Here is a 27,087-nt window from a genome sequence, read left to right on the forward strand (position 1 = left end):
CCGGCGCGGCACGGCTCGGTTCCCAGGATCAGCCCCGGCCCGGCGCTCCGAGGCCACGGGTGATGGGCGCGGCGGGGCGGGGCGCGTCGCAGCTCGGCCCTGCTCCCTCCGGACGAGGCGGAACCGGGTGTTTGGCGGGGCGGGAGAGTCCCGGTATGCTCCGGGGCACCGGCCGCGCTCCCCTATTGCCCGGGAAGGCATCAGAAAGCAGCCCCAGCAGCCTCCCCTCGAACGAGCAGCCTGGTCCCGGCTTCCCGTCCCCTTGCTCCGCCTCGGTGGCAGGTCGCGGCATTTCGGTCCCACTCCTCCATCCTCCCCCAGCACCTCCCGGCGTGGGCACGTCTGGTAGTGGGAACCGGCAGAGCCGCCTGGTGCCGCCAAACCGGCTCCTGGGATCATTCCGGCTGACATGGAGCTGCCCGCGGCTCCAGCGGAGCTGGCAGGGCTGGCAGGGCACAGCCCCGGCTTGGGGCTGGGGGCAGAAGTTGCCCCTCCACTGCTCCTGTCCCAGACCCAAACCAAGGAGGGGAAGGGTCTTTCCTCAGCACTCTGTGTCTTAACGAGAGCCATGGAGTGCCAGGCCTCCGCCATCCCTGCTGTGCCACAGGTGCCTGCTCAGCACAGCTGGATGCTGCCAGGGAGCCATGCAGAGAGCAGGGACACGGTGCCTGGGTGGGCACCCACACAGGGGAACGGCCATGGATGAGCTCTAGGAGCCTGATGCGGATGGTCCTCCCAGCCGTGTTGTCCCAGTGCAACGCGTGTGGCCTGGGGACACGGCACGGGCTGGGTGGTGGCTCTGGCTGCGGCTGGACCTGGCACGTGTCCCAGGGCCTGGCCAGGAGACTCCCCACGACCCAGAGCAGCACGTGCAGCTCGGCTGGCCTCCAGGCACACGGCGGTATTTGCTCTGCAGCCTTCCCACACAACTGCTCCCACAAGAGAAGTGTTGCGGCGATGGCTGGGCTCTGGCTTGGCACCCGTCAGCCTGGGCCTATGGAGACCTGTGTCGTCAGCTTGGTGGCTCAGGGGGCTCCTGCCCACCTCCAGCATCGCTGGCACTATGTACCATGGGAGCTCAGCTACCCCTGCCTTTGCCCTCCCCAGGATGGAGCTCTCCAGCTGGGAGATGCACAGGGGCTGAGAGGAGAGCACAAAATGTCTGTTTGCTGGTGCTGGGATGGGACTGGGAGAGGAAGGGAATCACTTAGGGCTGGGAGGTGGGGAAGGACAGACATCCCACCATCTCACCAGCACTCTGTCCTGTTACTGCTAGGGAAGGAGGTGCCACTGGCAGCTCTGCAGCCTGGATCAACCACACCAAGAGCTGGTATCAGGCCTAGAGGCTCACAGCTCACCAGCAGCTGAGTGAGCATGAGCTGCCCCAGCCCAGGGATGCAGCCATGTAAGGCAATGCCAGCAGGTCGGCTGCAGCTGGCGAGAGCCTGGCCGGCCCCCATGCTCCCAGCACTGCTGCTTGGCAGTGACAGCGAGCTGTCACCCAGCTGTGGGACTCCAGAACAGCCGGCGGGGGGGAAGGGTGTCTGGAGGTTGCCCAGCGCCCAGAGCACATCCTCCCACCCAGCAGGCAGCCTCCATCGCGCTGCCCTGGCTGCAGCCACCCTCAAGAAGGGGTCAGCAACCCACACTCACTCAGTGACACACCTAGAGATGCATCTGAATATGTAAATTATTTGTTGCATTGTCACATCTCTTGTCCCAGTCAGGATTTCCTGTGGTTGCACCGAGCCCCACACTGCGACACCCCCGTCCTCTGCTGCATTTCCATTGTATTTCCCACACCCACGGGGCATGGTGTGCAAACCCTGCACCAAACAGCTCTGGGTCCCACCCCATGAACTGCAGCCTGTGGCTCTGAGCTCCATCTGCCCTGGGCGACATCAGTTTCTGCCAGGACCCCAGAGCCAGTGGCTGGGTACTGTGAAAACAGGATGGGGTAGGGAAGGGAACCATTCCCCCAGCAGGCCGTTGCTATGGCAACGGCCCTTTCCAGAGGAGTTACTCATCCAGCAAAAGCCCCTCACTGCCATCGCAGGGCTGGGGGCCCTCTGCAGCAGCTGCCAGGCAACTGGATCACCAGGTTGGAAAAGACCTTCGAGATCATAGAATCATAGAATTGTAGGGGTTGGAAGGGACCTCAAGAGATCATCAGGTCCAACCCCCTGCCAAAGCAGCTCCCTAGGACATATCACTCAGATAGGCGTCCAGGCGGGTCTTGAATCTCTCCAGAGAAGGAGACTCCACAGCCCCTGGGCAGCCTGTCCCAGGGCTCTGTCACCCTCACTGGGGAAAAGTTTTTCCCCATGTTGGTGCAGAACTTCCTGTGCTCCAACTTGCAGCCACTGCCCCTTGTCCTGTCCCCACAGAGCACTGAAAAGGGGCTGGCTGATTCCCCCTGCATCCCCTGCTTCAGATAATTATAGACTTTAATTAGGTCCCCCCCTTAGTCTTCTCTTCTCAAGGCTGAACAGTCCCAACTTAGCCTTTCCTCATAGGGGAGATGCTCCAGGCCCTTCATCATCTTCATAGCCCTTCTCTGGACTCTCTCCAGGAGATCCCTGTTCTTTTTATACCAAGGAGCCCAGCACTGGACACAACACTCCAGGTGGGGCCTGACCAGGGCAGAGCAGAGGGGGAGGATCCCCTCCTGTGACCTGCTGCCCACACTCCTCCTGATGCCCCCAGGATCCCACTGGCTCTCTCAGCCCCCAGGGCACACTGCTGGCTCATGGCCACCCTGTCATTGAGTCCAACCGTGCCCGTCCTCTACCAACCCGTATCCCTGACCCCCTCATCTACCAGCCAGCCTTTCACCCAGCGAGGCGGTGCCCGGCCGTGCCGGCAGCAGCCAGGTTCGCCAGCTCTGTTGAGCCCAGGGCCGCTCCACCCCCAGCCGCCCGCCAGCGGCCTCGGCTGCCCGAGGTCACCCGAGCCGTGATCCCCCCCGGCGCCCAGGTCAGACCGAAGGGCCCGGAGTTCCCTGGATCGGAGCCGCCGTCCCCCGGGACCGGTGGCCGGGGACCCGGGCTGAGCTCTCCCGCTGCCGGCAGCCGGCGGAGCGGTCACGGCGCCCCGAGGGACCCGGCCTCGGAGAGACGGGTCCGGCGGGCGAAAGCGCCCCCTGGCGGTGCACGCCCGCCGCCGCGCCGGTCAGGTGACCCCCTCCGCACGCCGGGATTTGCAGCCACCTCCCCGTTACGTCTGGCATTACCCGCCGGGAAGCGGCACCGCCCCGTCTGCGCGCATGCGTTCATTCCAGCCGCGGTGCGCTCTGGGATTTGTAGTCCACCGACGTGGGCGCGGCGGAGCCGGCGGCGCGGTGCGGACTACGAATCCCGTCGTTCCCCGCGGCGCGGTGCAGGAGGTAGCCGGGTCAGGCCGGGCCGGGCCGGGGACGCAACGGGCCGGGCAGGATGTCGCGCCAGGCCGGCCGCGGCACCGAGAGCAAGAAAATGGTAACGGCGGGGCCTGCGGGGCCGGGCGGACCCCGGAGGGCCCCTGCGCCGCCCGCCCGCCCGCCGAGCCAGGCTTGACGGGCCCGGGGCGGGGCGGGCCCGGCCGCGGGGCGATCGCAGGGAGCGGCCCGGGGCGGGGGATGCTGTGGGAGGCCCGGCCGGTGGGGCCCGGCGGCAGCGTCCGGCTCTTGCCTCGGCTGGCTGGCCGCCCTCCTGGGTGCGCGGGGTGAGCTCGGCGGGACCTGCCCCTCGGCCGGCACCTCCCACGTCGCCCGCGGGCGGCTGCAGGGCGGGTGGCGGCCGCTCCGCTGCTGGGCCGCACCCGCTGGGCCCGGGGTCAGCGGGGCGGAGCGGGGGGCGCGGCGCGTTCCGGGGTGCGGGAGCTCAGGAACCCGCCTCAACCTTTTCATTGGGCTCCTCCCAAAGCGTCCGGTACCAGCAGCGGTTCCTTCCGGGAGCTCCTGGCACCGGCAGCGCGGGGCAGCGGGTGCCCGGTGCTGCGGGGCCGGCGGGCAGCAGCTGCCTGTTGGGCTCGGGAACGGGCCGCTTCTGGTTGTGGAAACCGTAACGTCAGGGGGCCAGCGCTCCTCTCCTCCCTCCTCTCTAACCCGGCTCCACGTTACCAGTCCCGCTGAACCGAGACGTGAGGAGCAGAGAGCACAACTGCAGAGCTGAGACCCGAGCCTGGGTCAGAACAGAGCGAGTTAATGAGGTTTTGGTAAAATGACAGTCTCTGAAAGCAAGTAATAGCTAGGAAACGGTTTTTCACCCTCCTTGGCCATGCTGACGGGCTGGTTCTAGCTCGGCAGAGGCTAGAGGCAGCTGCCTGCTCTGCACCATGAGTGATTCCCTTCTAGGGATTCGACTCCTTAAATAAACCAATTTATACATGAGGAGTTGGTGGTGCTTGAGCAGGATTCTGACACTTTCGTAGCCATTACATACAGCCAAGACTCCACATGAGCCTACAGTGCAAAACAGGACTAGTGGCAGAAGCATTAGGCACTTTGGTTCCATTAGATGGGCTGAAAATTAAGAGAGTTTCTTTACAAATATGAATCAAGAAATCTGCCTGATTATAACACTTCAAAGCTACCTGAACAGCAGCGTTGCCTGGCAGTAACTGACCAGCGCTGCAGGGACTCACTGTGGTAGGTGATGGCTTTACACAGTCAGTGACATCTTGGACTGGTAACAGCTGGATTCCCTCCATCCATTCAGCCCCTGCTCCCTCCAGCTGCCAAGCCCTGCTGTTACTAATGTTACTGAACTCCTTAAAAATAGCGTAACCTTTCTTGCATGTTAAACTCAGCTCTGCTGGTTGAGCTACAGGAGGCTTCTGCCTTGTCCTTTGGTGTGAACTTGCCCAGCCTTTAACCTTCCAAGAAAAAAAAACAAACCACCCAAAGAATGTCTTGGTTCTTTAGATCTTATAAGTACAAGGAGCCTGACTGGTTCATTTCACATGCTTAAAGCCTTTTGGGAGCTGTTTAATTACAGTGACAAGGTGGAATTCCCTGTTTTCATCTGTGGAATGTTGCTGTTTGGGAGTGATTCCTCCTTGCCTTTGTCTTGGCTTCGTGTAAGCTCTTTCAGGATGAAGCGTGATCGGTGTTGTCACTTAACTCTGTTGTCTCTTTTCCCTCCCTTTCTGCCTGCCTGCTGCTTTCATTCTGTAGTATTGGTATTTGCCATTCATTTCACCTTCTGCATCTGTGCATCTCATGGTAGGTGAGAGGCTTTTAATCCCAGATTAGACTCTCTGTAATGTTTCTGAATGCTAAAACCAAAAGCAGAAATAAATGAGGATGGTTGATTTGTTCCTGAAAACACTTCCTTCAGGTTCTGTGGGAAGCTAAAGCCTACTGTAGCTTGTTGGTTTGCAGCCAAGGAGGATGTCTCTTCCCTTGGCGTTTTCTGCAAATCTGGTGACTCTGTGAGGAAAGCCTGAGGAACTCTGACCCTGGGCAGGCACAGAAAGCAGATGTGCACACCCCAGATCTGTTGAGCAGACCTGAAGTTGTCCTTGCTGTTCCTCTTCTGGGTCTGAGGAGCTGATTGTGATGTCTGAAGCAAATTATGTGCCTAGGTAACATTCTAGGGAGTAGATGAGTCTTGGGGTTTTTTTTGTTAGTAGAGTTTGGATCTCTAGGTCAGTGGTGGAAATAAATTCAAGTCCCTGGCAGCTGCACATTTAGCCATCCAGGAGGTGGTCAGCAGCATGAGGAATGACCCAGAGGTATCGTTCCAGTTACCTGGGGATGCAGTCTGTAAAGCAGAGAGGAGCTAACTGGTGGCTGATGAGTTCTGAGAATGGCTACAGAGTGTGAGCAGCCTCCTGGCTTGGTCAGATTCGATGGGCAGTGCTGTGTGTGTGTGTGTGGAGAGAGGGAGAGAAAAGAAAGTCCAAGGAGACTGAAGTTGCCTGGCCAAAACATGAACTGGGATCTCCAAATTCCTTTGAGACAGCAGGTTTCTCTTCCCTCTCTCCAGGCCAACGGAAGCAGCGCTGGGCACACAAGCAGACAGTGCTCAGTCAGGTTTCTCTTGGGCTTGTGCTAAATTCCTTTTGCCTCTGTTTAGAACTCTGAGCTCTTCACGCTGACGTACGGGGCTCTGGTCACCCAGCTGTGCAAGGACTACGAGAACGACGAGGATGTCAACAAGCAGCTTGACAAAATGTAAGTGGAAATGCTGCCACGGAGCCCCCCAGGAGCTCAGGGGGGTCACAGCAGCCACATCTTCCTGTGCTGTGCTGAGAATGAAAGCCTGGCAGGCTGAATTTCATTTAATGCTGGTATTCCTCAGGTTCCATTTCGGACCTTCCCACTGTGTTCTGATGTAAGTGTGGGCTGTCTTTCTAAAGGAGATGCTCTCTGGTACCTTCACAGGGGTTACAACATAGGTGTTCGGCTAATTGAAGACTTCCTGGCCCGGTCCAATGTTGGAAGATGCCATGATTTCCGTGAAACTGCTGATGTTATTGCAAAGGTAATCATTAGAGCAGGGTTTTGCATGTGAGGACCGTGTGTTTGCTACTCACAGGGAGTTTGACTGAGGTTTTTGGGGAGGAAAAAGAGAGAATTAGATCCCTGCCTGCTGCTGACTGGTGGGAATTGGGAGAAGAGCGTGGTGCTTTCAGAGCTCCTCAGTGATTTTACAGAGATCAGAGCTGTGCTGTTGCTTTGTAGGATGTGTTCTCATCCAAACTCTTGTTTAATGTAACAGATTGCATTTAAAATGTACCTGGGCATCACTCCCAGCATCACCAACTGGAGTCCTGGAGGTGATGAGTTCTCCCTGATCTTGGAAAACAACCCCTTGGTGGACTTTGTGGAGCTCCCTGACAACCACTCCTCCCTCATCTATTCCAACCTGTTGTGTGGAGTGCTGCGAGGTGCCCTGGAAATGGTGAGCCAGCATCTCTCTTCCAGTGGGGCAGGTGTATGAATAACCAAGATATCAGCAGATACATTAATGTCTGGTCTGTGCTCGTGACTTCTGTGTTTGCTTTGGGCTTGAGATTCGTTCCCAGGAGAAGAGCAGGACCACAGGAGCGCTCAGCTGCCACTGCATTTGGTGGCCATGGGTCCCAGAGGTGCTGGCCAAGCCCCTTTGTGTTATGACCCAAGTACAGGCTCTATTATCTCCTTGAATTTTTAGAAAGCTTCAAATTCTTCACTTTGTAACTGCTCTGAGGCCTCACTGGGAAGTGGCTGGAACAAGAGAACAGCTGTGTTTCAAATTTAGGGGTCTGTATTTAGGCTTATCTTCCTTAGCTGAAATTTTTGGAGGAACATAGGTGGAGCAGCAGGACGTACAGCCCCAAGCAGTAGGGTTGATTGGGCTCTGGTCTCTGCAGGGAGTCCTGGGTACGCTGTAGGAGGCACTTCTGATGAGGTGAGGTGCCCACTGCCCACCATGTACTCCTCAAAGTACAAGGAGGGTGTGAGTATGAAAGCTATGGAGTGCTTCCATAGAGCTCTGCTGGTCCCTCAGGGTCCTTGAGCTGGTGCTTCACAGTCAGAGAGTTCCTGGAGAAGCTGCTATGGAAAGGGAGATAATTAACAGCTCTTCTTTCTCCTCTTCCACTGCCTAGGTTCAGATGGCTGTAGATGTAAAATTTGTCCAGGACACTCTGAAGGGTGACAGCGTCACAGAAATAAGGATGAAGTTCATCAGGAGGATTGAAGACAATCTTCCAGCTGGGGAAGAGTGAGCAGCAGCCCCGTCTCCCTTTGGGGCTGGAGGGGACCAGCTGGTTTGGCCATTAGCTTTCATCACAGATCCGTAGGCATCTCGTGCCCCCTCCCTGTACATCCAGACTGACTCACTAACTGTTTCAGATGTAATTATATTCTTCTACTGTTCCCTCCATCTCCTGTAGAAGACACTTGTTTGGTTGCTGTTCATTTCACGGGTTCTTCCTGAAGCTTTTTCCTAAGGTGATGATGTCTCTCTTCGTATTCCCCTGGGGACTCTTTCTACACTCAGTTTCTAATTTGTCATGTTTGGTTGTGCAAGAACTACTGCTCCAACTCCAGAAGAGCTCCAGCCTGTCCAACTCTGAATCCATGTTTAATTACCAGGATTGGTGACCAAGCTCTGAGTGCTCACTGATTGATGCTGTCCTTACAATGAGGGGTGTAAAATTCATTAGGAGATAAGCTCATAGTATGTCTGTAGAGCAAACTGGCTTCCTGCATTTGATTCAGAAAGTACTAGTAAAAGTCAAGCTTGATAAAAGGGGTGTCTTGGAGGAGCTGTTTGAGTGCTGGTACCCAGTCAGGGCAGCTCCTTTTGGGGGAGAACGGCAGCAGCAGATTGAGGAGGTTGGTGTGGCCTGGGTCTTCCTGCAGTGTCTCTTCCCCTGCATCTCATGACTCCCCTCTTGGAATGGGAGGACCATTAAATTCCAGTGAAGCAGCAATAAATACTTTATGGGAGAAAAGTGAAGGTGGCTAAAATGCCATCTGGGTTCTGCAGCACGTACAGCTGCGTGGCAAGTCCACGGAATGAAACCCCACTCGGATGGGGAGGTATTAATGCCCCTTCCAGCAGGCAGAGCCTGTTCTCCTGTTACAGTGTATAAACACTGCCTGGTGAGGAGGTGGTGCTGGCTGTATCCTCACAGATGTTTAGGCTGGGACAGGATTTCCCGTGTTACTTGAATCGGTGAGCTCCAGCAGCCTGTAGCACCTGCTGCTCTATGAAAGAAACACACCAAGTAGCCTTAGAGCTCCAAAAAAAAAGGCAAGATATTGGAAAAAAATCACATTATTCTGCCAGAAAGTGCAGTCAGGCATTCAGTTCTCAAATCACTTTGCATAGCATGAAGGCACAGAGCTGCAGAGGTAATTGGGAGCTGACAGCCAATGGCTCTTACCTTCCACAGGGGCTGGTGGCTCAGATACCTTTGTAGGGTTATGCCTGAGTGTAAGGTGAGGGAGGGGAACCTGCTGCTGGTGCTGCTGTTGGTTTAGGCTCTCTGGATGAACACTGGGTCATCTGGACTGGCTTGCCCCGTCCTGTTTTCCCAAAGGAGTGGGTTTGGGTGCCCATGTGTCCTGTAAAAGAGCAGAGAGTCACTGTAAAAGCAGCTGGAGACCCACATCGAGGAGCAGCAGTGGCTGGGGGGGGGTTTGGAGGTGGAGGTGGCACACAGCTGTGTTGCAGAGATAGAAAAGACCCATTGTTTCTCATTGTTGAGCACTGCAAGTCGTTTTAAGGCTGTGACTTAAAAGCAATCTCATTAAAAGGATCCTGGTGTCACCTCTTTGGTTTCCTCTTGCTGTTGGTGATGCTGGTGTGGAGCAGCGTGGGCTCCCCGCCCTGCCGCTGGCAGGGTGACAGCACCGCCGGACCAGGAATGTCTGGCTGCCAGCGCCTGTGAAAGCTGCTGCCCCAAGGGAACCTGCCCAATATTCAGTGCACACAGAGGGATTGTGGCCAGGGATGGGCCTCAGGGGCCGATGGGCAGCGCTGGGAAACCAGACAGTCAATGTTTGCTTGTTTGCGAACTGGCCTTTCCCTGCCCCGGCAATACCCCTGTGTGTGTTCACAGGGCCTGGCTATGGCTGGCCCGAGGCTGCTGAGGAGGGAGCTGAGACAAGTGATTTGTGGTCATTGATAGTGGCCAAAAAATCACCTGGGGAGGCATCTGTGTTCCCCTCACCCTGCCCCATGGCAGCTCAGCTGGGGGCTGCGCCGCAGCCACCCCCAGCCATGTGCTGCTACATGGGAATTGCTGGCACTGCAGGAGCAGCTTTGTGCCTCCTTTGCTTGTACAAAGGGTGCAAATGCTCCCCCCAGGAGCCTGTGGTATGGAGGAGACCCGGTGGGCTTCACCCCTGGGGTGTACCCAGGTGCTGCCAGCCCCGAGGACAAGGATCCCACAGCTTTGGTAACGAAGTGGCTTCACTGGCAGGAGCTGGCGAGTGTCATGCTGCCTGCCCAGCTGGTGACAAAAGCCAGGCTTTGCCAGCCAGAGCAGCCCCAAACAGCACCCCCCATCCTGAAACAGCCTTACAGGGCACTGCCACTGCCCCCCAGAATTACATCCCAGGAGGAGGGATGGCCCCACATCCTCCTTGCCAACGTGCAGCTAAAAGGAGGGGCCTCTCCCCTCCTTCAGTGAGCAAAGCAACACCCTCACCCCCAATGGGGAGCAGGTCCTGGGCTCCTGCTGCAGCTCCCCCTGGGAATTACAGACTTGTGCAGTAATTTACTGGGGCGACTGGGTTAAAACCAGCCCAGAGCCTCTGGAAGAACAAAAAGCAAAAATTGCATTAAGTAAATTAAAACTGTCTACTACTGAGCAGCTCGTCCTAGACGAGGGAGAATACGCAAAGAGCCCCGTTTGAAACCTCCTAAATACTCCCATGTGCTGTTTATAGGAAACAAATGGGGAAAGGCATGCTGCATCAATAAAACCCCGAACATGGTTGGAGTTGGACTAAAGCCTTTCCACGGCTCTAGGTTATTGAATACCCTTTGCTTTCATGTGGTGCCAGGCCTGACCCCTGGACACATACCACGAAGGGGAAAGTTGACTTGTGGGAATAATAGACATTCCTGGTGAGCGATTTAACCTGGCAGGAAAAGAGGCGACTTTCAGCCTTTCATATCTCTGTGTGATATTAGAGATGACAATAGCAACAAGTTGAGGGGAAGAGAGGGAGGGAGGGGGAGAATGTGGGATACGGGGTGGGAGCGCTGCCGGAGAGGGATGCTGCAGGACCTCAGTGGATGGCAGTGCATGGAGTGAGCCTCCTGCCCTCACCTCTGCCCACCCTGTGTTGCCCAGACCAGTAGCATCCCAAGCCAGGGCTCCCAGAGGGATGAGCTGTGGGAGCCCTATTTGCAGCAGTGCCCACAGAGGGCAGAAGCAGCTTTTCCAGCCTTTGCCTCCCCCAAGCTCCGTTTCCTCCCACGGGTGAGCGAGATTTAGGCAGCGCTGAGCCAGAGCGTGTCCCAGTGTGTCCCACTGCGGGGAGCTGGACTCCCATCCCATGCAGGGCTTATGAGGACACAGCATGCGGGTGTAAATCCCAGTCGCTCCCACTCCCAGCTCACCCCCAGCCGTGCTGCCTGCGCTGCTGCTGGGCTGCTCTGACCGTGAGGCCACAGGGTATTTCAGCTGCAGTGGAGCTGACGGCGAGCCCGACTGTGCATGCAGCCACGCTGCCTCGCGCTGGCCTGTGCTGACAGCATCCTCATCCCACCCTCCTGCTGGCCTGCATCCCTTCTCTGAGCACTGGTGGGAAGGGGAGCTCCCAGCCCTGTTCCTGCCACCTAAACCAGGGCTGGGCCACGGCCCTGGGCACCATCCCACTGTGAGCCCCACGGCTCAGCACCCCCTGACAGGGCAGGGATGGTGCTGGGAGAGGAGCCTGGACAGCACAGGGGAATCTCTCTGGGAGAGAAGCATTTCCGGGCTGGTGTCCTCATTGCCGGGGCAGCTCCCACAGCTTTCAGCCAGATGTGCTTGGCCGGGGTGCCAGGCACTCACTGGGGCCATGGCAAAGGATGTTTCACCCTCAAAAGCTTGTGTGCCGGGGACAGCAGCTCCTCGACGGGGCTGGCACGGTGCCGGCAGCCCTGAGCAGCCAAGGTGGGGGCAGTGCCAGCAGGGACGGGCTGGCACCATCAGCTCACAGCTCAACAAACAGCCCCCTCGAGCCCCACACAGCCAGGATGCTCCCCCACATCCCCTCAGGGTGCTCCAGCCCTGCATCCCCGAGTGCCTGCAGCAGCTATACATCGAAAAACTGTTGGCTCCCAGCAGCACCAGACAAGAGGATGCTCGGGACACAGGCTCCAGCTGGGACATGGCTCCATCCCCATCCCAGGACTCCCAGTTTTGACCAATCCAGCCAAGCATGTCCCTGTGCTTGGCACCAAGTGGGTACCAAATGAAAGTGTTCTCTGCCTCGTAACAATCTGCCAAGTTCGGGTACATGGATGCTTTTATAAAGCTTCCCGGGACCCTGTGCCAGCTGCAAAGCACATTCAGCCAATCCCTCGCTTGCAAAACCCTTCCCCAAGGCACAACCGTGCTGCAAAACCACTGCCCTGGCCCAACACACAGTTTCCAAAGCTGAGGATGCCCACTGGCAGAAGCATCGGTCAGGGCGGCCCTTTGGCGACGCTCCTTGGCACCCACCCTCCCCCAGCATCCCTTGCCAGGGCTGAGGAGGAAGTTCCTGCACCTCCCCTCAGAGCCAGGGACATGGGAACTGCCCCAGCAGCGCCGCTCGGAGCTCTGCCACGTTTCGGTGGCATTTGGTATTTGGGGTGAAGGGAAGGAAGCTCCATTGTTCCTCTTTAATTGTTTTGTGTTTCCTAAGCAGGACAGGCACCCTCCTCCCACGCTCTGCCTGGCCGCAGAGCCGATCCAGCCCTTTGAAAGCGAACGCTACAGCCAAGGCATCTGTTCAAGTGCTGGGAGAACGGAAGAGCAGTGAGAAACATCCCCAGTCCCGGGCATAGGGGTGTCTGGGGCAGGGACCCCACACAGGACCCCCTTCTTCTCAGCATCCCCCTTTTTCCCTTGCACCCAGTCCAGCTCCTCCGAGCTCCCGAGGCACCACATGGTGTTTCCTTTCCACACACAGCAGCAGCTCGTGCCAAGCTGTGATGGGAAGGGGTGGCTCTGGGTGACGGTCACAGGGGAAAGGCCTGGCATCAGTCACATCGCTGCCCCTGGCCCCACACCTCCCAAGGACACCAGTGCTCTCCTGGCTGCAGGATGGTCCACCCACCCCCACTATTCCCATCAGGCAGCCAGCCAACGACCAGCCTTCTGCCTCTCTCCCTGCCTCTCACCCTGCTTCTCCACACAACTAAACCCTGATGATCAAACCCACAGCATCTCTCATCCCACCAGCACCAGTCCTGCTCCCCTCCAGGAGCTGCTCTCTGCTGCCCAGGGGTGCATGATGTGCAGGATATGGCACAGGGAGCACGATGCCCTGGGTGGGTGGGGTGGGCTGGGATCTATCCAAAAAATCACACAGGAGTGCCTGCAGGATGGGATAGAGCCCCTATAGCAAACACTGAAGCCATAAGCTCAGTGCCAGCCCAGAAACAGAGACCCCAGGGAGAGCAGGGGAGCACCAGCCCTTCCGACTCCCTGCACAATTTCTAAGGGCCACTTCCCAAACACAAGCAGAACTCTGGGAGCCCAGCTCGGGTCGATGCACCAGAGGCAGTTTGGGACACGGCTGGTGCCGAGCAGCCCTGGCCTGGACTGGGGCCTGGAGCTGCAGGCTGGGGAGAGACAGGCATTTTGATGAGAAGTGTTTGTTTTCTTTTAAAATATTTTTAATTGTGGCTTCCGAGGAAGGGAACTGCTGAAACCAGCCCTCTGTGTTCCCGAGCCACGGCAAAGCTGGTTTCCAAAGCACTCCTAACCCATCCCAGGGCAGAAGCTGTTCTCAGCCCATCCCCGGGGCGCTTGGGCCGACCTGGGCTGACGAACCCGCTGATGGAGTTTTCCTCCTCACTGCAGGCAGCCCAGCCCCTGGGCTGATTTTCCCAGAGCCCTGAAGAGCACAGAGATGGTGGGTTTAGGGGCTGATTTTAAAGCACCGGGTGCCAGCCCCTACACCAGCAGCACAGATGGCTGCCCACAACACAACCCCTGCCTGAACCCATCCCATCCCCACCACGGTGAGCCATGAGCAGGACCAGGCCTTGGATGGCCAGGAACAGGCTGCATCTGAGGTTTCCAAGCAGTTAAGTTCGAGAGGAGCAAAAATGAATTGAAAATTTAAACCCAAACCCCTCCCCAAACGATGCAGAGCCCCAGACCTTTCATCTCAGCCCCAGCAGCCCGTTGGCTTCTCCCTGCCCGTCACGCGCAGCCAGCTGAGGCATGGGAGCTTATTTGGGGAAAGCGTTTGCCAGAACAATGTCTCCTTTTCCAGCAAAGAAAAAAAATATTGATTTTGTTTTAATTAGTGCTGGTGCTGACATCCAAGAACTTGGAGAGACGTTGCCGGGCACGGGGCTGGCTCTGCCTCAGGCTGTGGCTCCACATCCCCCATCACACGGTGGGCAGGGAGCTCCCCACAGCAGCCACCCCGTGCCCCAGCTGGAGCCAGCGTCCCGCCCCAGGGCTGGTGTTGGCATCACAGCCTCTTGCCCAAGCTCCCCGGGCACTGCTGTTACTGCTCCCCCAGGTCTCAGTGGTGAGTCGGTGCTGGGAAGGCACTTGAGCAAGACGCAACCGCGGAGCTGGAGGGGTGTCCCCTGCAGAGGGGAGAAACCCAGCGGCTTCCTTGAGCATGAAACACCAAAACTACCCACAGCAAGACTTCTGCCTGCCCACTGCAGAGGAGCCCAGAGGGAATAAAGGGCAATGGGGGCTGCCCTGGGCTCCAGCATCCCCCTACCTCACATTCCCACATCACCTTACCCCAGGCTCCAGCATCCTCCCGCATCCCTCACACTCCAGCATCCCCGGACAGGGTGCAGGGAGCTGTGCCATGGGTGCTGGCTGGTTTGGAGCCGGGGAGCAGAGCGTTAACTGGGGCAGTGGGGCCAGGGAGCAGAGCCTGAGGAATGAGGAAGCCGAGGAGTGGGTACCATAGTGAGAAAGGCTTGGCACGGGCTGTGGAAAATGGAGGCCTAGAGAAATGTGACAGCAGGCTGGACTGGCTGGGAGTACCACACAGGCATATTTAAGCCTTCAAGCCTGCCATTGTTCTCCCCTAATTATTCCCACTCCCTGAGTATTACACCCCATAATTCAGGAAAGCTGAGTAATGGAAGAAACAACAGCAATTTTAATCTCTCAGTACCGGTGGTCTCCACCAAAAAAATGCTTTCAAGAGCTCTGTGGTTGCGACTTCCTCGGTTTGGTGGGCAGCAGAGGGGAGGGAGCACACAGCCCACGGGTACTCGAGAGCAGAGGTGAGTTGGGGAGCAGGGACAGGACCAGCACCTTCCTGGGAGTGATGGGAAAGGAGCAGGAAGAACACACCGGGTGCCAGGAGCATCCTTCCCAAGGTTATCACATGAGCCCCACGCCAGCAGCTGTGACTTTAGGGTGATGCTCGCTGGTGGGTGGGGGCAGCCCCTCACCCCCCTTTGCATGGGGAGGACCCTGGTCAGTATGTCTGCTGCTGGGAGGGAGCAGAGCTGAGCAAGGAACCCGCCTCATACCACCAGCACTATCTTCTGCTCTTGGCTAGACCACAGAGAAGAGAACTGGGCGTCAGTTTTTGGTCAAAACATGTTTCACTTAATGGGAACTGGCTTTCTGAAAAGGAAACTCTGCTCTCCCTAGAAATGCTCTTGCTTTTCAACAGAAGCCACCACGGGTTTGTTCCCTGAGGAGCAAGTTTCAGGTAAGCACACTCCTACTCCTGTGAGGAGTGAGATCAGGAGTCAGACCCAGCAACACCCAGGTGCTCTGCAGGAACCCACATGGGCAGGAGGGACCCTCAGCCCTCCCTTGCCCCCTCACCAGCATCCCCACGCTCCCACCCATGGCTCTGAGCAGCAGTACAGCGAGCAGTGGGTTAAAACAAGCCTCTCTGCTGGTTTAGCATCACTTGCCCCTCAGTTCCCTGGGATGAGGAGGGGAGGATGGGCAATGGGGCACTGAGCACAACTCCATTGTGCCACATTCCACTGCCCTGGGTGGGAAGCAAAGTGCCATGGGCAGGAACTGGGCACCCCTCAGGAGCATCCTGGGGCCAGGGTGTCCAACAGCCCCCTGGGAACACACTGCTGGGGGCAGCCATCACCTCCATCACTCCCTCCCAGCTCTAGGATGAAGTAAGAGCACCAAAACCAGCCCACATCATTGCTGCCCCAGGTCTCCAAGGCACAGCAGCTAACCTAGGATAAATCACACTGATTCCCTTCCCATCTGGGGTTTCAGCAATACTCAGGCCAAGTAAAAAGCAAAGTGGGTCACAGAGCCAGGCAGTGACTCGCTGTACAAGGAGCCCCTCACAGCCCATGACAGGTCACACTGGGAGCCCAGGGGACAGAGCCAGTGGTTTTGAGACACAGTTTAGCATCACTCCTCAGCAGCTGACTGGTAGTTTTGGCTCCATGGTGCTCAGCTCCCTGTTTTATTGTTTAGCAGAGCTTTACTCAAGGTTGCATCCTTGCTCCCCCCAGTACAAACCAGGGTGATGGCATCCCTTGGAGCCACGTGACAAGCCACCAGTCCTGGGGGTGGGGGGGACACATACATCACCCTTCAGCTACCATTAACCCTAACGACACGGTTCAACCTGCCACGTGCTCATGTGCCACCCCTTGGCGTGACCCAGAGGTCCCAAAGGTCCCTGAGCATCCCAGGCCAGGTGGGAGCGGGTGGCCCGGAGGTGAGGGTGCTGGCAGCACGCGCTGCCTGTGTGGTCTGCAGCCATCTGGATGTACTTACAGCAGCACTGCAGCAATTGCTAAGAGAGCAAGAGAAAAAAAAAACTTCAGGCCAACCTTGATTCCCATTGCATGTTTTGCATTTTTGAGGACTCGAGTCTAAAGACCTGACAGTGGGGAGGGAGGGAGGGAGGGAGGGAGGGAAGGAGGGAGGGGTCCCTGCACAACCCGGGAGCGCTCAGCACTCCGGGAGCAGTGGCTGAGCTGCCATGGGGTGAGCCCAAGGGAACGCTCTGCTGGGCTCTTGCTGTGCTAAAGCTGAAGCAGGGAAGGGTTAGAGGAGATATTAGGGGGAAGATCTTTCCAGAGAGAGTGGTGAGGGGCTGGAACAGGCTGCCCAGAGAGGGGGTGGGTGCCCCATCCCTGGGGGTGTTCAAGGCCAGGTTGGATGGGGCCCTGGGCAACCTTGTGTAGCTCCAGGCCTGGAGGTTGGTGTCCCTGCCTGTGGCAGGGGGTTGGAGCTCTGTGATCCTTGGGGTCCCTTCCAACCCAGACCAGTCTGTGATTCCATGATTCTATGTACCCATCACATGGAGCCAGCACAGTTTCTGCTGGCAAGGTGCTGTGTGTCAAGATCCCCAAGCAGGGCTGGGCTGCACCCCTGGAGCTCCCGCTCAGTGACAGGAGGGGGCATTTCAGGTCTCCTCATTCCCCGGGCCAGGGAAGACTCTAAGAAGCTGTCAACACCCATTTCTGCTCCCAGCAGTGCCCCTGCTCCTGGCCAGCCCCCTGCTCCCAGGGCTTCTTATCCCCTTAGAAGCTCATCTAGGGTAAACAGGGCCCAGCTCCCACACAGCCTGGCCAGGAGGAGGTTACCCCAGTGAGGAGACAAAGCAATGCTGATACACCAACCAAGTGCCACCTCCACTGGCAAGCACCGAGGTTCAAACATCTGAGCATCATGCACCCCATGGCACAGCTGGATCCTGCCCACAGGATCCCACAGAGCCACTCACCCATCCCTGCATCCCACAAGGTTCTGACTGAGCCCAGCCCGAAGTTTCCAGCTACTCCAGTCCCCCAAGCCCCTCCCAGCAAAGCAAACAGAGACCATCAGCACCCACCTCTGTCTGCAGGGTACATGCAGGGCTGCAGCAGCTGTGTCCCAGTGTCCACGCTGGAAAAGGAAAGGAATACATCAGGCCTCTGGTTTCTTAAGAGCTTTACATCCCTATCAGCAGAGTTATTTCCAACCCCCATTCGCTGAGTGAGGCTCAGCCAGGTGCATCCCCCACAAGCAGCCCCATGTAGCTGAGCCCCAGCTGCCATGGGCAAGCTGCAGCCCACACCCAACCAAGCCAGCAGCTTTGTTTTCCTAAGAGCAGATCAAGGAAAAGACCCTTTGTTACAGCACAGTTTCCCCACCCGGCCCCAAGTGTCTGCAGAGAAGTCTCCATGTTGACTTTGGGCTGGGATTAAAGTCAAGCTACACCAGTCACTGAGCTGCCCTGCTCAAAGCTCACACTCAGGATGGTCACTGCAGAGCACCTGGGGCTGGGAACTGGGTGCTGCATGGCTGGGACTGGGATATCTGTGGGCAGACAGCACTGAGATTTATTGGGTGCTCAGCTCCTGCCCTGAGCTGGGCTTTGGTGGGACCCTCACATGCCAACTCATCCTCCTCTGCAGCCCAGTGCCCAGCTGTGGTCTCCACCTGAACACTTCCCAGGACCACTCCAGTCCCAGCTCCACCCTGGCTGCTCCCCAGGCAGCTGGGCTTCATCAGCCAGCACCCCACTCCCCACCCCAGCCCTGGCAGGCTGCACTCAGCCACCTCCCACCCACCCCCCAACACATACAGCCAGGCCCAGGCTGCAGCAGGCCAGCCAGCCATGCACACAGCTCCTGCTGAGGCACAAGCTGCAGCCTCTGATCCTTGCAGGGAAACAGGCCCCTGAGGGTCTTCCAGCAAGCTGGCTGCCCAGCCCTGCCTGGGGGAACCCAGGGGGCTGCTCCTGCCCAGGCCACCATCACAAAAGCCTTGCTATCCCAAGAAGCAACCCCAGCAGCAATGCTCCCACCTTACCCAGACAGAGCAGCCCACTCCCAGCCACACAACCAGCCCTGGGCTGGCCTTTCAGCCCCTTATATAGGGCAGTGCAGACAGCCCCCACCTGGGGAGGGCTGCCAGCCCCAGGGGTGCCTGCTGAATTCCCAGCAGCAGCCAGTCCTGCACTGTGGCCCCATGGCACTGGGCTTCAGGCTGGCTGCTCTCACACCAGTAGAGCTGGACACAGTTTCATCAAATCCCACACTGGTTTGGGTGGGAAGAGCCATCACACCCCCTCCCAGTGCCACCCCTGCCATGGCAGGGACACCCCCCCACCAGCCCAGGGTGCTCCAAGCCCCATCCAACCCGGCTTTGAACCCTGCCAGGGATCCAGGGGCAGCCCCAGCTTCTCTGGGCACCCTGTGCCAGGACCTCCCCCTGATTTTAGGCAGCCAGAGCAGCCAGCTGGATCAGAGCAGCACCGTACCAGTGTGTGCTGAGCCATGTGGCATGGTGGGCATGGCAAAGGTGCCAGCCAGCCTCAGCACCCAGGCACACCGCTCCTTCGCCCCATGTTACACACAGCCCCAGCACTCTCACCCCACAGAAGGGTGGCTCAGAGAAGCAACGGCCCCAGTTATTAAACATTACCCCAGTGCTGATGGAAGTACTGGTCCCAGCAGCCTGGCTGGGGCGGCGAGGGGGTGAGGAGGAGGAGGAGGAGGAGGCAGGTGCCCGCTCCTCTGCCAGTCCCTGCCCATGCTGACTGAATGGTTCAGTCATTAACAGGAGTGGGGCTCGTTTGGCTTTTCCCCTGTGCTGCCTGGAAAGGGGCCACTCACTGGTTTACAACTAAAATAACAGATTATTTCATAGAGGGCTGGGGCTGCTGGGAGCTCTCGGGCTGGCCGTGGTGCGGCGCCGGGGCAGCGGCACAGCCCCCTGCACCCCCTCCCAGGCAAGGGGTACCCAAACTGTGCCCACGCAGTTCCCACTGCAAAGGGGACACAAGAGATGGAGAGGAGGAGGAGGAAGGGGAGCACCAGGGGTGAGGGCTGACATGTCCCCATGGTTGCCTGTCCCTGCTGATGCTCACCCTGCCCACAGTGACCCTGTTCCCTGGTGATGCCCAGGGACCCCCAGCAACTCTCCAAGGGGAAACGGGTACTGTACAGTGCTGGGGGCTGCAGCAGCCCCAGACCCTGGCACACTGGGCTGGCTTCCTCACCTGCAGCCCTGCCTGGGGGATCTGGGCAGTGGCGATGCCACCTCCTTTGCACTGGCAATGCCACCTTCCCAGACGCTGGTGATGCCACCACCCTGGGCAGTGGCGATGTCACCTCCCTGGGCACCGGCAATGCCACCTTCCCAGGCACTGGTGATGCCACCTCCCCAGGCACTCAGCTTCCTCTTGGAGCCGGAGGCTGTGCTGTGCCCTGGTTCCCTCTGCCAGGGAATGTGATGGGAACCAGCCAGGTCCTGCTCTCCTGCCCTGCCCTCCGAGCCGCTCACGCACTGTCTGGCCTCGCCGCCGGCTCTCTGGGTGCCGCAGGATGTAGCCCCGCTCCAGCGCCCATTGAGCAGGGCGACCTGCTGACAGACCCAACAATGCCACAGCTGATAAAAATCATAAAGCTACAAGTGCACTTCCCCAGGCCATGTCCTGCTGCCATGGCTGCCCAGCCCTGAGTGCCCAGCCCTGAGTGCTACAGGGTGGCTGGGGACTGGGGGAGCTGAGCCAGGGGCTCACCAGGAGCCTGGAGCCCACCATGACCTGGGCTTTGTGCCTCTGCTTTGTTGGCCGGACCTCCGCAGAGAATGACCCCCATAAAATGAAGCAGCAGCTGTTTGTTGGATAATAAAACGGGGGCTGGGGTTTTTTTCCTCTTTTACAACTAGTTTACTACATAAACGTTTCAGCAGCACAGCACAGCACAGCACCAGGAGCAGCAAACCTCCTCTCACGCTGCTGTGCATTCCGGGCAGGTCACCGGATCACTGGGCAGCTCCCAGATGGGTTGTAAGACCTTGGCCTCATCCCATGGGGATGGGTTCCCAGCACCCATGGGAGCAGCGTACAGATGGCAGCACCCACCCTAGTCCCTGGTTGCAGGGATGGCACAGGGAGGAGGGATGCAAACAGGGAGGAAGGTGAGTCTGCTGCCCACAGGTCCTCTCCTGAGCACCCCCACTGTAGGGATGGATGGGTGCTGTGGGGTCAGCATGTCCCCAGGATGGAGCAGCCTCTGGGTCCCAGGCACTCTGTTTGGAGGCAGATTTACTGGCTGGTAGCCAGGGGTGTTTATGGTGGGCTGGAATGTGTGCCCCCAGCACGTGATGACTTTACAGCATGCTGAGGAGTGGATTTATTCCTGCCCCACTGTCAGGGAATTAATCAGTGTGGCCACGGAAAGGCTGGAGGGGCAGAGTGGGAAGAGGTGCCCAGAGAGCAGGGGAGCCAGGGGGATTTGGGGTACACCAGGCAGGAGGCATTGCAGGGGTGGTGTCTGGCTCCCCGTGTGTCAGCCCCGTTGTGCTGAGATGTGCTGAGCTCTGGGGCTGCTGAGTCCCCTCCAGTGCTCCCGCTGAGCTGCTGTCTCAGGGAGCTGCTTTGGGTGAGGTGAAGCTGGGGGGCCAGGAGAGGAGCACAGCTCCCACGTGGTTCCACACCCACAAACGCTGCCATTCCCTGGGGAGCTGCGTTTCGCTGTCTCCCCACATGCCCTGACAGCCAAGGAACCCCATGGGGGTACATCCATGGGGAGGGCCATGGCTCCAGGCTGCTCTCAGGGACTGCAGCCACACAGTGCTGCAGTGAGTCTCCCAGAAGGGAGCTGAGAATTGATGTGTTCAGGACAAAAACCGCCTTGGGGGGTTGGGTGGTCTATTCCCCAGGAACATCCCCAGTTCCCTGCCCCAGCACAGGTCACCCTGTTGCTGTCAGCTGCCCTCACAGTGGGTGAGAGACAGGAGCAGCCAGCACAGGAGCAGCCACTGATGCTGTCTGTGGGAGTGCTGCATCCCTGGGCACGTGCTGAGCTATTTCAAGCAATACCCCGCGGCAGCATTTGTGTGTCTGGTTTGCATTTGCTGTGTTTATTGGTGATGTGGGTCAGCTCACCCCTTGCTCCCACCCTGAGCGCCCTGGCAAGCAAGGTGCTGCCCCACACCGGCTGGCTACGTGGCTCAAGGCACGGCCGAGACCTTGGGGACACCCTGCTGCTGGCACTGGGGTCACATCCCTCCTCTCCCCATGACCCTCGTGACAGCACGGGGCTGAACATCATCCACTCCTGCTCCTGCTTCTGCTCCCACTCCACCAGCGGTGCCCAGCAGCCCTCTTCCTCCTCCTCTTCCTCCTCCTCTTCCTCCTCCTCTCCCCCTAAAGCGCAACAGCGTTTCACCCATCACTGTGCTCAGCGCTTGGCCACGTCTCTGGGCAAGCACTTGCCTGGGAAGGGCCAGCAGGCTCTGGGGCCGCCCTGGGGAGAGGTTTAACCTTCTCTGCGGCTTTCAGCTCAACGTGCCATTTCCAAACAGAGGTCTTGGGGCCGCCAGCTCCCACCTGGGCCGGCTCTGTGCAGAAAGGGAGCCGTGGAAATGTTAGGTGAGTGCAGTTTTTCCATGCGTATGTATATAGGAGCCGAGTCAGCTGCCAAAGTAAATACAACCCTTCCCTTTCCAAAAATGTCCTCCAGGAATTGTAAAGGATCCTGGAGCAAGAATTCCGTCTCAGATCCTTTATGCTTTCTATTGGGGGAAGCGTATAAACCCCGCTTCTTTTCAGCTCCAGCAAAGTCAACGTGCCCAGAGTGGGGTTTGGGATTTTATGACATGCACCAAAGGCGCTGGGAGCTGGAGCCATGGCCATGTGTACCCCGGGCAGGGCTTACACAGGGAAACAATCCCAGTAAAGAGCTTTATAGCCACCGAGGAATGTGGAACCTCCACCGGCCCGGCCGAAGCTTGCAAAGCTAATTGCTTTGGGATTTACTCTTTGGGGGGGTCGAGTCTCCGTGGTTGCTGCCTCAGAGGGTCCCAGCTGCCCTTGCGGTTCATTAGGATGCTGAACAGGGAACTAGAGATGCTTTTAGGAGGCTGCAGCGGTTGTGGGGTAAGGGAAGGAGCCATGCGGTTCCCAGCTGCAGCCCTGCCTTCTCCCGCTACAGCCCAGGGACCCTTCCTGCCCCACCGAGGTCTGTACTCAGAGCCGGCGGTGGCATCGGTGGCCACGGTGTCCCCATAACCACTGCAGAGCCAAGCGCCGTCCCCAAGCCTGGCAGGGCCATCCCCTGCAAGCTGGGACCGCTCCCCAGCCTGGGCTGAACCCCCAGGACACAAACACAGGGGATGCTTTCGGGGTGATGCATCCTCACGTCTCCCAGCAGTGGCAGCTCGAACCGGCACCTCGTGCCGCGCCGGTGGAGCGGCCGCTCCGGGGTGCTGCGCCCGCAGCCGCCGCAGCTGCTCCTCGCCAGGCCCCGGCTGGCCGGTGTGTTTTCTTTGCTGATCTTTTCTTGCTCATTTAAGTGACTTTGGAAAATGGGATTTTGGCTCTTAAATCGTTCAGGGGCTTTTGAAAATTTGACTCTAAATACTTTCCGAAGTGCATTTGTATGAAGTAATTCTCTCCAACCTCCCACAGTGGTAGTCAGATTGCATTTAATCCATCACTGAATGTTCCCGAAGGCTGGGATCTGGCACCGCACTCTACACGGAGCAGCGTCTCGCCCCGCGCTGTGCCGGCACCGCTGCTCGCTCCCCGGCCTTCTCCCACCTTGGGGCACCTCTCACCTGCTCCTCACCACCTGCAAAGCTGGGGTGATGTGCCCCAAGCCCCTGGCACAGCCCTTGGCACAGCCAAGTGAGCACGGCAACGCGCCCTGGCACACGCAGCCGTCAGGGCTCAGCCTCCCCTGCCGCAGGGATACTGCAGCGCATGGCCACCATGGGCACGATGGGGTCTGCTCAGCAGAAGTGCTGCCAGCCCCCAGCTGCCAGCCCAGCCCCCAGCCCCTTCCCAGCCCCGAGCACCAAGGGCTGGTTTTCAGACAATTACTCGTCTTGTGGAAACATGGAAACGATATTCCAATGCACGGGGCTGATTCGATTACGTCCGTGACCCACCGAAATTAAGTTAAGGCATATTTCAGCCCTAGATTGAATTATTTCTCCTCCCTCTCTCTCATTAGTCTGGTGCGGAGCAGCGGGATGGCTGGGACTGTTCTTCTGGGGGTGGCACGAACCTGGGACCCCACGGGCAGCCCTTGGGTGCAGCAGTGTCCATGCACCCAGGTTGCGGTGCTGCTGAGGTGATGGTGCCTTTGGGGGCTGGCTTAGGGCTGCTGGCAAGCCGAGCTCAGTGCTGGGCTTCAAGGCATCGCCTCTCCCCCCTCTTGGGAGGCTGGGGCCACCATGGAGCCCTGGCACGGCAGGCGGGCGCAGAGCTGCCAGAGGTTGAAGCAGCAGAGCCACTAAATCCCACGCTAAGCCCAGCTTCCCTCTCCCGCCGGGGAGAACCTTCAGCAGCCACTGCCAGTGCCCGTCCCCGCGCCGCCGCACACGGCTGAGCCTTTCCCAGGACAAGCTGTGGCCGGGGATGAGCCACACATGGGGCGGCAGCACTGCCAGCAGCTGTGTCTGTGTCATGTGTCACCGTCATGCCCATCCCCAGTGCCCACATGCACCATTTGGGATGGCACCATGGGGACACCACTAAGCATGGAGTGACTGCTCTGCTGCCCCAGCACAGCTGGGGGGGATGGAAGGAGCTGTGGGTGGCCAGTTGGGGCATGGAGGCCAGGGGTGACATGGCCAGGGTGGCATGGCTGCACCCCAGGATCTGTCCTGGTGAAGGGGAAGGTGTGGGGGGGCTGCGGAGGAGAGAGACGGTGTGGGGGTGATGACGGGCGGGCGATGCCGGCACAGCGCGAGGCTGCAGCCCATAGTTTGCTCTGTGGGACAGAGGAATGTCTGTGCTGGCTAATGAGTCTGCGTGCGGAGGAAATGCTTTGCCAGTGAGAGCTCTGGTTAAACAAGGCTGGTCCATTTCTGTGGGAGATGCCGTGCCGGTGAGGCCCCTCTGCGGCTCTGCCTCGTGCCCGTGTTCCCTGGCACTGGGTGCTGCGGGTGGGACGAGGCTGCCAGCAGCCATCCTGCTGGGGCTGCGGTGCCCCAGCCACAGTTGATGGTGCATCGTGGCTCACCGGGCGCAGCCACAGCCATGAGCAACCTTGGGGCTGCTCTAAGCAGCTGGATGTGGCCTGTGGGAGCGACCAGCTCTGGGTGGACCCCCCAGTCCTGCCTGCTTGGGGCACGGAGAGGACCCCAGCCCCATCCGCCTTGGCAGGGATGCACATCAGCATTCCTGGGAGCAGGGTCCGGCCCTGCGGCGGCCGCTCGCCGAGGGAAGGCATTGAGGAGGGATTAGTCGTCTGATGCCCCCCCACCCCCGCCTTGCTCAGGCGCTTAATACAGAAAACAAACACCCTTGTGCACCCCGGCGGTCTCCATCCAGACAGGCTTTCTCCATGCTCGTTGCCTGAGCAACCCTAATCTGCCTCCTGGGGCACAGCAGGGCCCGGCACCCCCCAGCTTGTGCACCCCGGCAGCTGCGGCAGCTCTGGCACTGTCCCGGTTGTGCCTGGCACGCGGCTCCCAGCGGGATGCCAGGGCTCCTCCACCTCGGAACGGGAATGCTGGAGGTGGGGGCTGCAGGCACCCTGTTCCCCCAGGATCAGGGTAACTCTCGTGATGTGAAACTCTGCCGGACCAAGAGGCAGCAGGGCCTGGCTGCACCCGCACCCCAGTTCCCTACTTTTCCACTCAGGGCCACAGGATTTTTGGTGTGGTGAAGTCCTGCTGCCATAGGGAAGCGGGGGAGCACCTCCTCCTGCTGGGACTGGCCCTGCACCTACAAAGGGAATGATGGATGGTGGGCTTGGGGGAGCATGGAAGCCAGCTACTCCTGCCCTGGGCTGCCAGGCTGGCCAGAATGGGGTCAGAGGGTTGAACCCCAACCTGCCCATCCTGGGGCAGTGTCAGAGGCAGGCAGCACGCAGTTCTGGGTGCCCCACAGACCAAGGAAGCAATTTCCCACCACTATGGCTGGTATTGCTGGTATCAGCATCCCCAAGGACACCGGGCATCCCTGCACCAGGGCAGAGCCAGCGTGTGCCATGCCCGCGGACCCACCTCGGGGGCCGGTGAGGAGGGGGCCGAGTGCCTTGTGCGTGCCGGGGGGCGAGGGGAAGGTGGGGGGGCTGCTTTTATTGATTTATTTTGCGTGCAGTCTCCCTCCTGCGACGGAGGAACGGAGAAGCGCTGCCGGGCTGCGACCTGGCGGGAGGAGGCGGGGGGAAGGAGGCGGGGAGGAGAGGTGGGGGTGGGGGGAGGTGAGGGAAAAAAGTTTTCCTAAAAGAAAAAAGAGGGAAAAGGAAGAAAACTCAGCAGCCGGCCCAGCCCAGCCCAGCCCAGCCCAGCCCAGCCCGGCTTCGCATCTCCCCGCTGGGCTCCGCACCGCCCCGCAGCGCTCCGCTCCGCCCCGCAGCGACCCTCCCGCCCGCTCCGCCCCGCGGCGGGGGTGCCCGTCCCGTCCCGACCCGTCCCGTCCCGTCCCGTCCCGTCTCGCCCGCTCCCCGCCGGCTCCAGCCCGTGCCCGCCCGAGCCGCGCTCCGCAGAGGTAAGGGCTGGCCGCGCCCGCGGCTCCTCCGCTGCTCCCCCCGCGCTGCTCCCCGCTCACCTGGGTATCCCCGCGGGTCGCGCCGGGCTCGGACCGGGAGAAAAACCTCCTGTATTTCCCCATCACGAGTCCCGGTGGCCGCCGTTGCTGGTCCCTGTGCAGAGGGTGCTTCCAGAGGGTCTCCTTCCGAGCGAGGTCCCAGCCTGCATGCTGCTCCTGATTCCTCCCTCCTTCCCTTTCCTCACCCCTTCTTTTTCTCCCCCCTTGACCCACTTTACTCTCCTGCCTTCCCCAATGAATCGCGGCCCGAGGTTGTGCCGTGCTCGGGAACCGGGCGGACGGAGCCGTGTCGGAACGCACGGACCTTTCTTTCTGCTGGTACAAAATACGCCTGTGGGAACAAAAGTGGTGGGGTTTTTCTGGGGGGGAGAAAGTGCTGTGACCTTTGGGATGCCCACAGTGGCACAGCTCGATGCCCCACTGGGATGTTATCCCCTCCTGCAGCTGCAAACATCTGCACCCAAGGGTTCCCGGGTACCGGTGGGATCAGGGCAGGTTGTGGTGGCTCCTTCTACAAACACCTTTGGGGAATATGAGGTGCTTATTTTATTTGGATTGGGGTTTTGGGGTGTTTTTTTAAAGAGCATTGCTGTTAATTGGCTCCTCATCTACCAGGTTCCCCGGCTTTGAACATTCCCAATAAGCCAGGAAAGATCCCCCCCTGTACCGGTAGCCTCAGGCGAGGCAATAACCTTCCCGAGATATTTTCTCATCAATGGGCAGCTTTGCTCTAAGGAACATGTTTAATAAATCATAAGGCCGGTGAATTCCTGGGATTTTTCATTGCTCCTGTAAAAATGCAGTTTTGATCTGTCTGTGAGAAACGCTGGGAAACAAAGCTGCTCCTTTCAGAGCCCATCCTATGAATTCAGGGCACTGCTGGCTGTGGGGGCTAGTGGGTGTGAGCCCCCACCCCACCCCAGGCAGGGGCAGTGGCGTGGTGGGCAGGGGAGATAGGGGTTCCCGGAGTGGAC

The 27,087-nt window shown here is 59.0% G+C and overlaps 1 protein-coding gene across 1 annotated transcript; it reads left to right on the plus strand.

The window, feature by feature from the left end:
• The first annotated feature begins 3,396 nt into the window (after positions 1-3,396).
• TRAPPC3 (trafficking protein particle complex subunit 3) lies at positions 3,397-9,248 on the plus strand. The gene is made up of 5 exons (XM_084274230.1): positions 3,397-3,476; positions 6,060-6,157; positions 6,368-6,467; positions 6,705-6,887; positions 7,576-9,248. The coding sequence occupies exons 1-5, from the start codon at positions 3,435-3,437 to the stop codon at positions 7,693-7,695; spliced, it is 543 nt and encodes a 180-aa protein (XP_084130356.1). The 5' UTR covers positions 3,397-3,434; the 3' UTR covers positions 7,696-9,248.
• Positions 9,249-27,087: the final 17,839 nt, after the last annotated feature.

This window comes from Gallinula chloropus (genome assembly GCF_964237585.1).
Source record: "Gallinula chloropus genome assembly, chromosome: 22".
Taxonomy (NCBI): Eukaryota; Metazoa; Chordata; class Aves; order Gruiformes; family Rallidae; genus Gallinula; species Gallinula chloropus.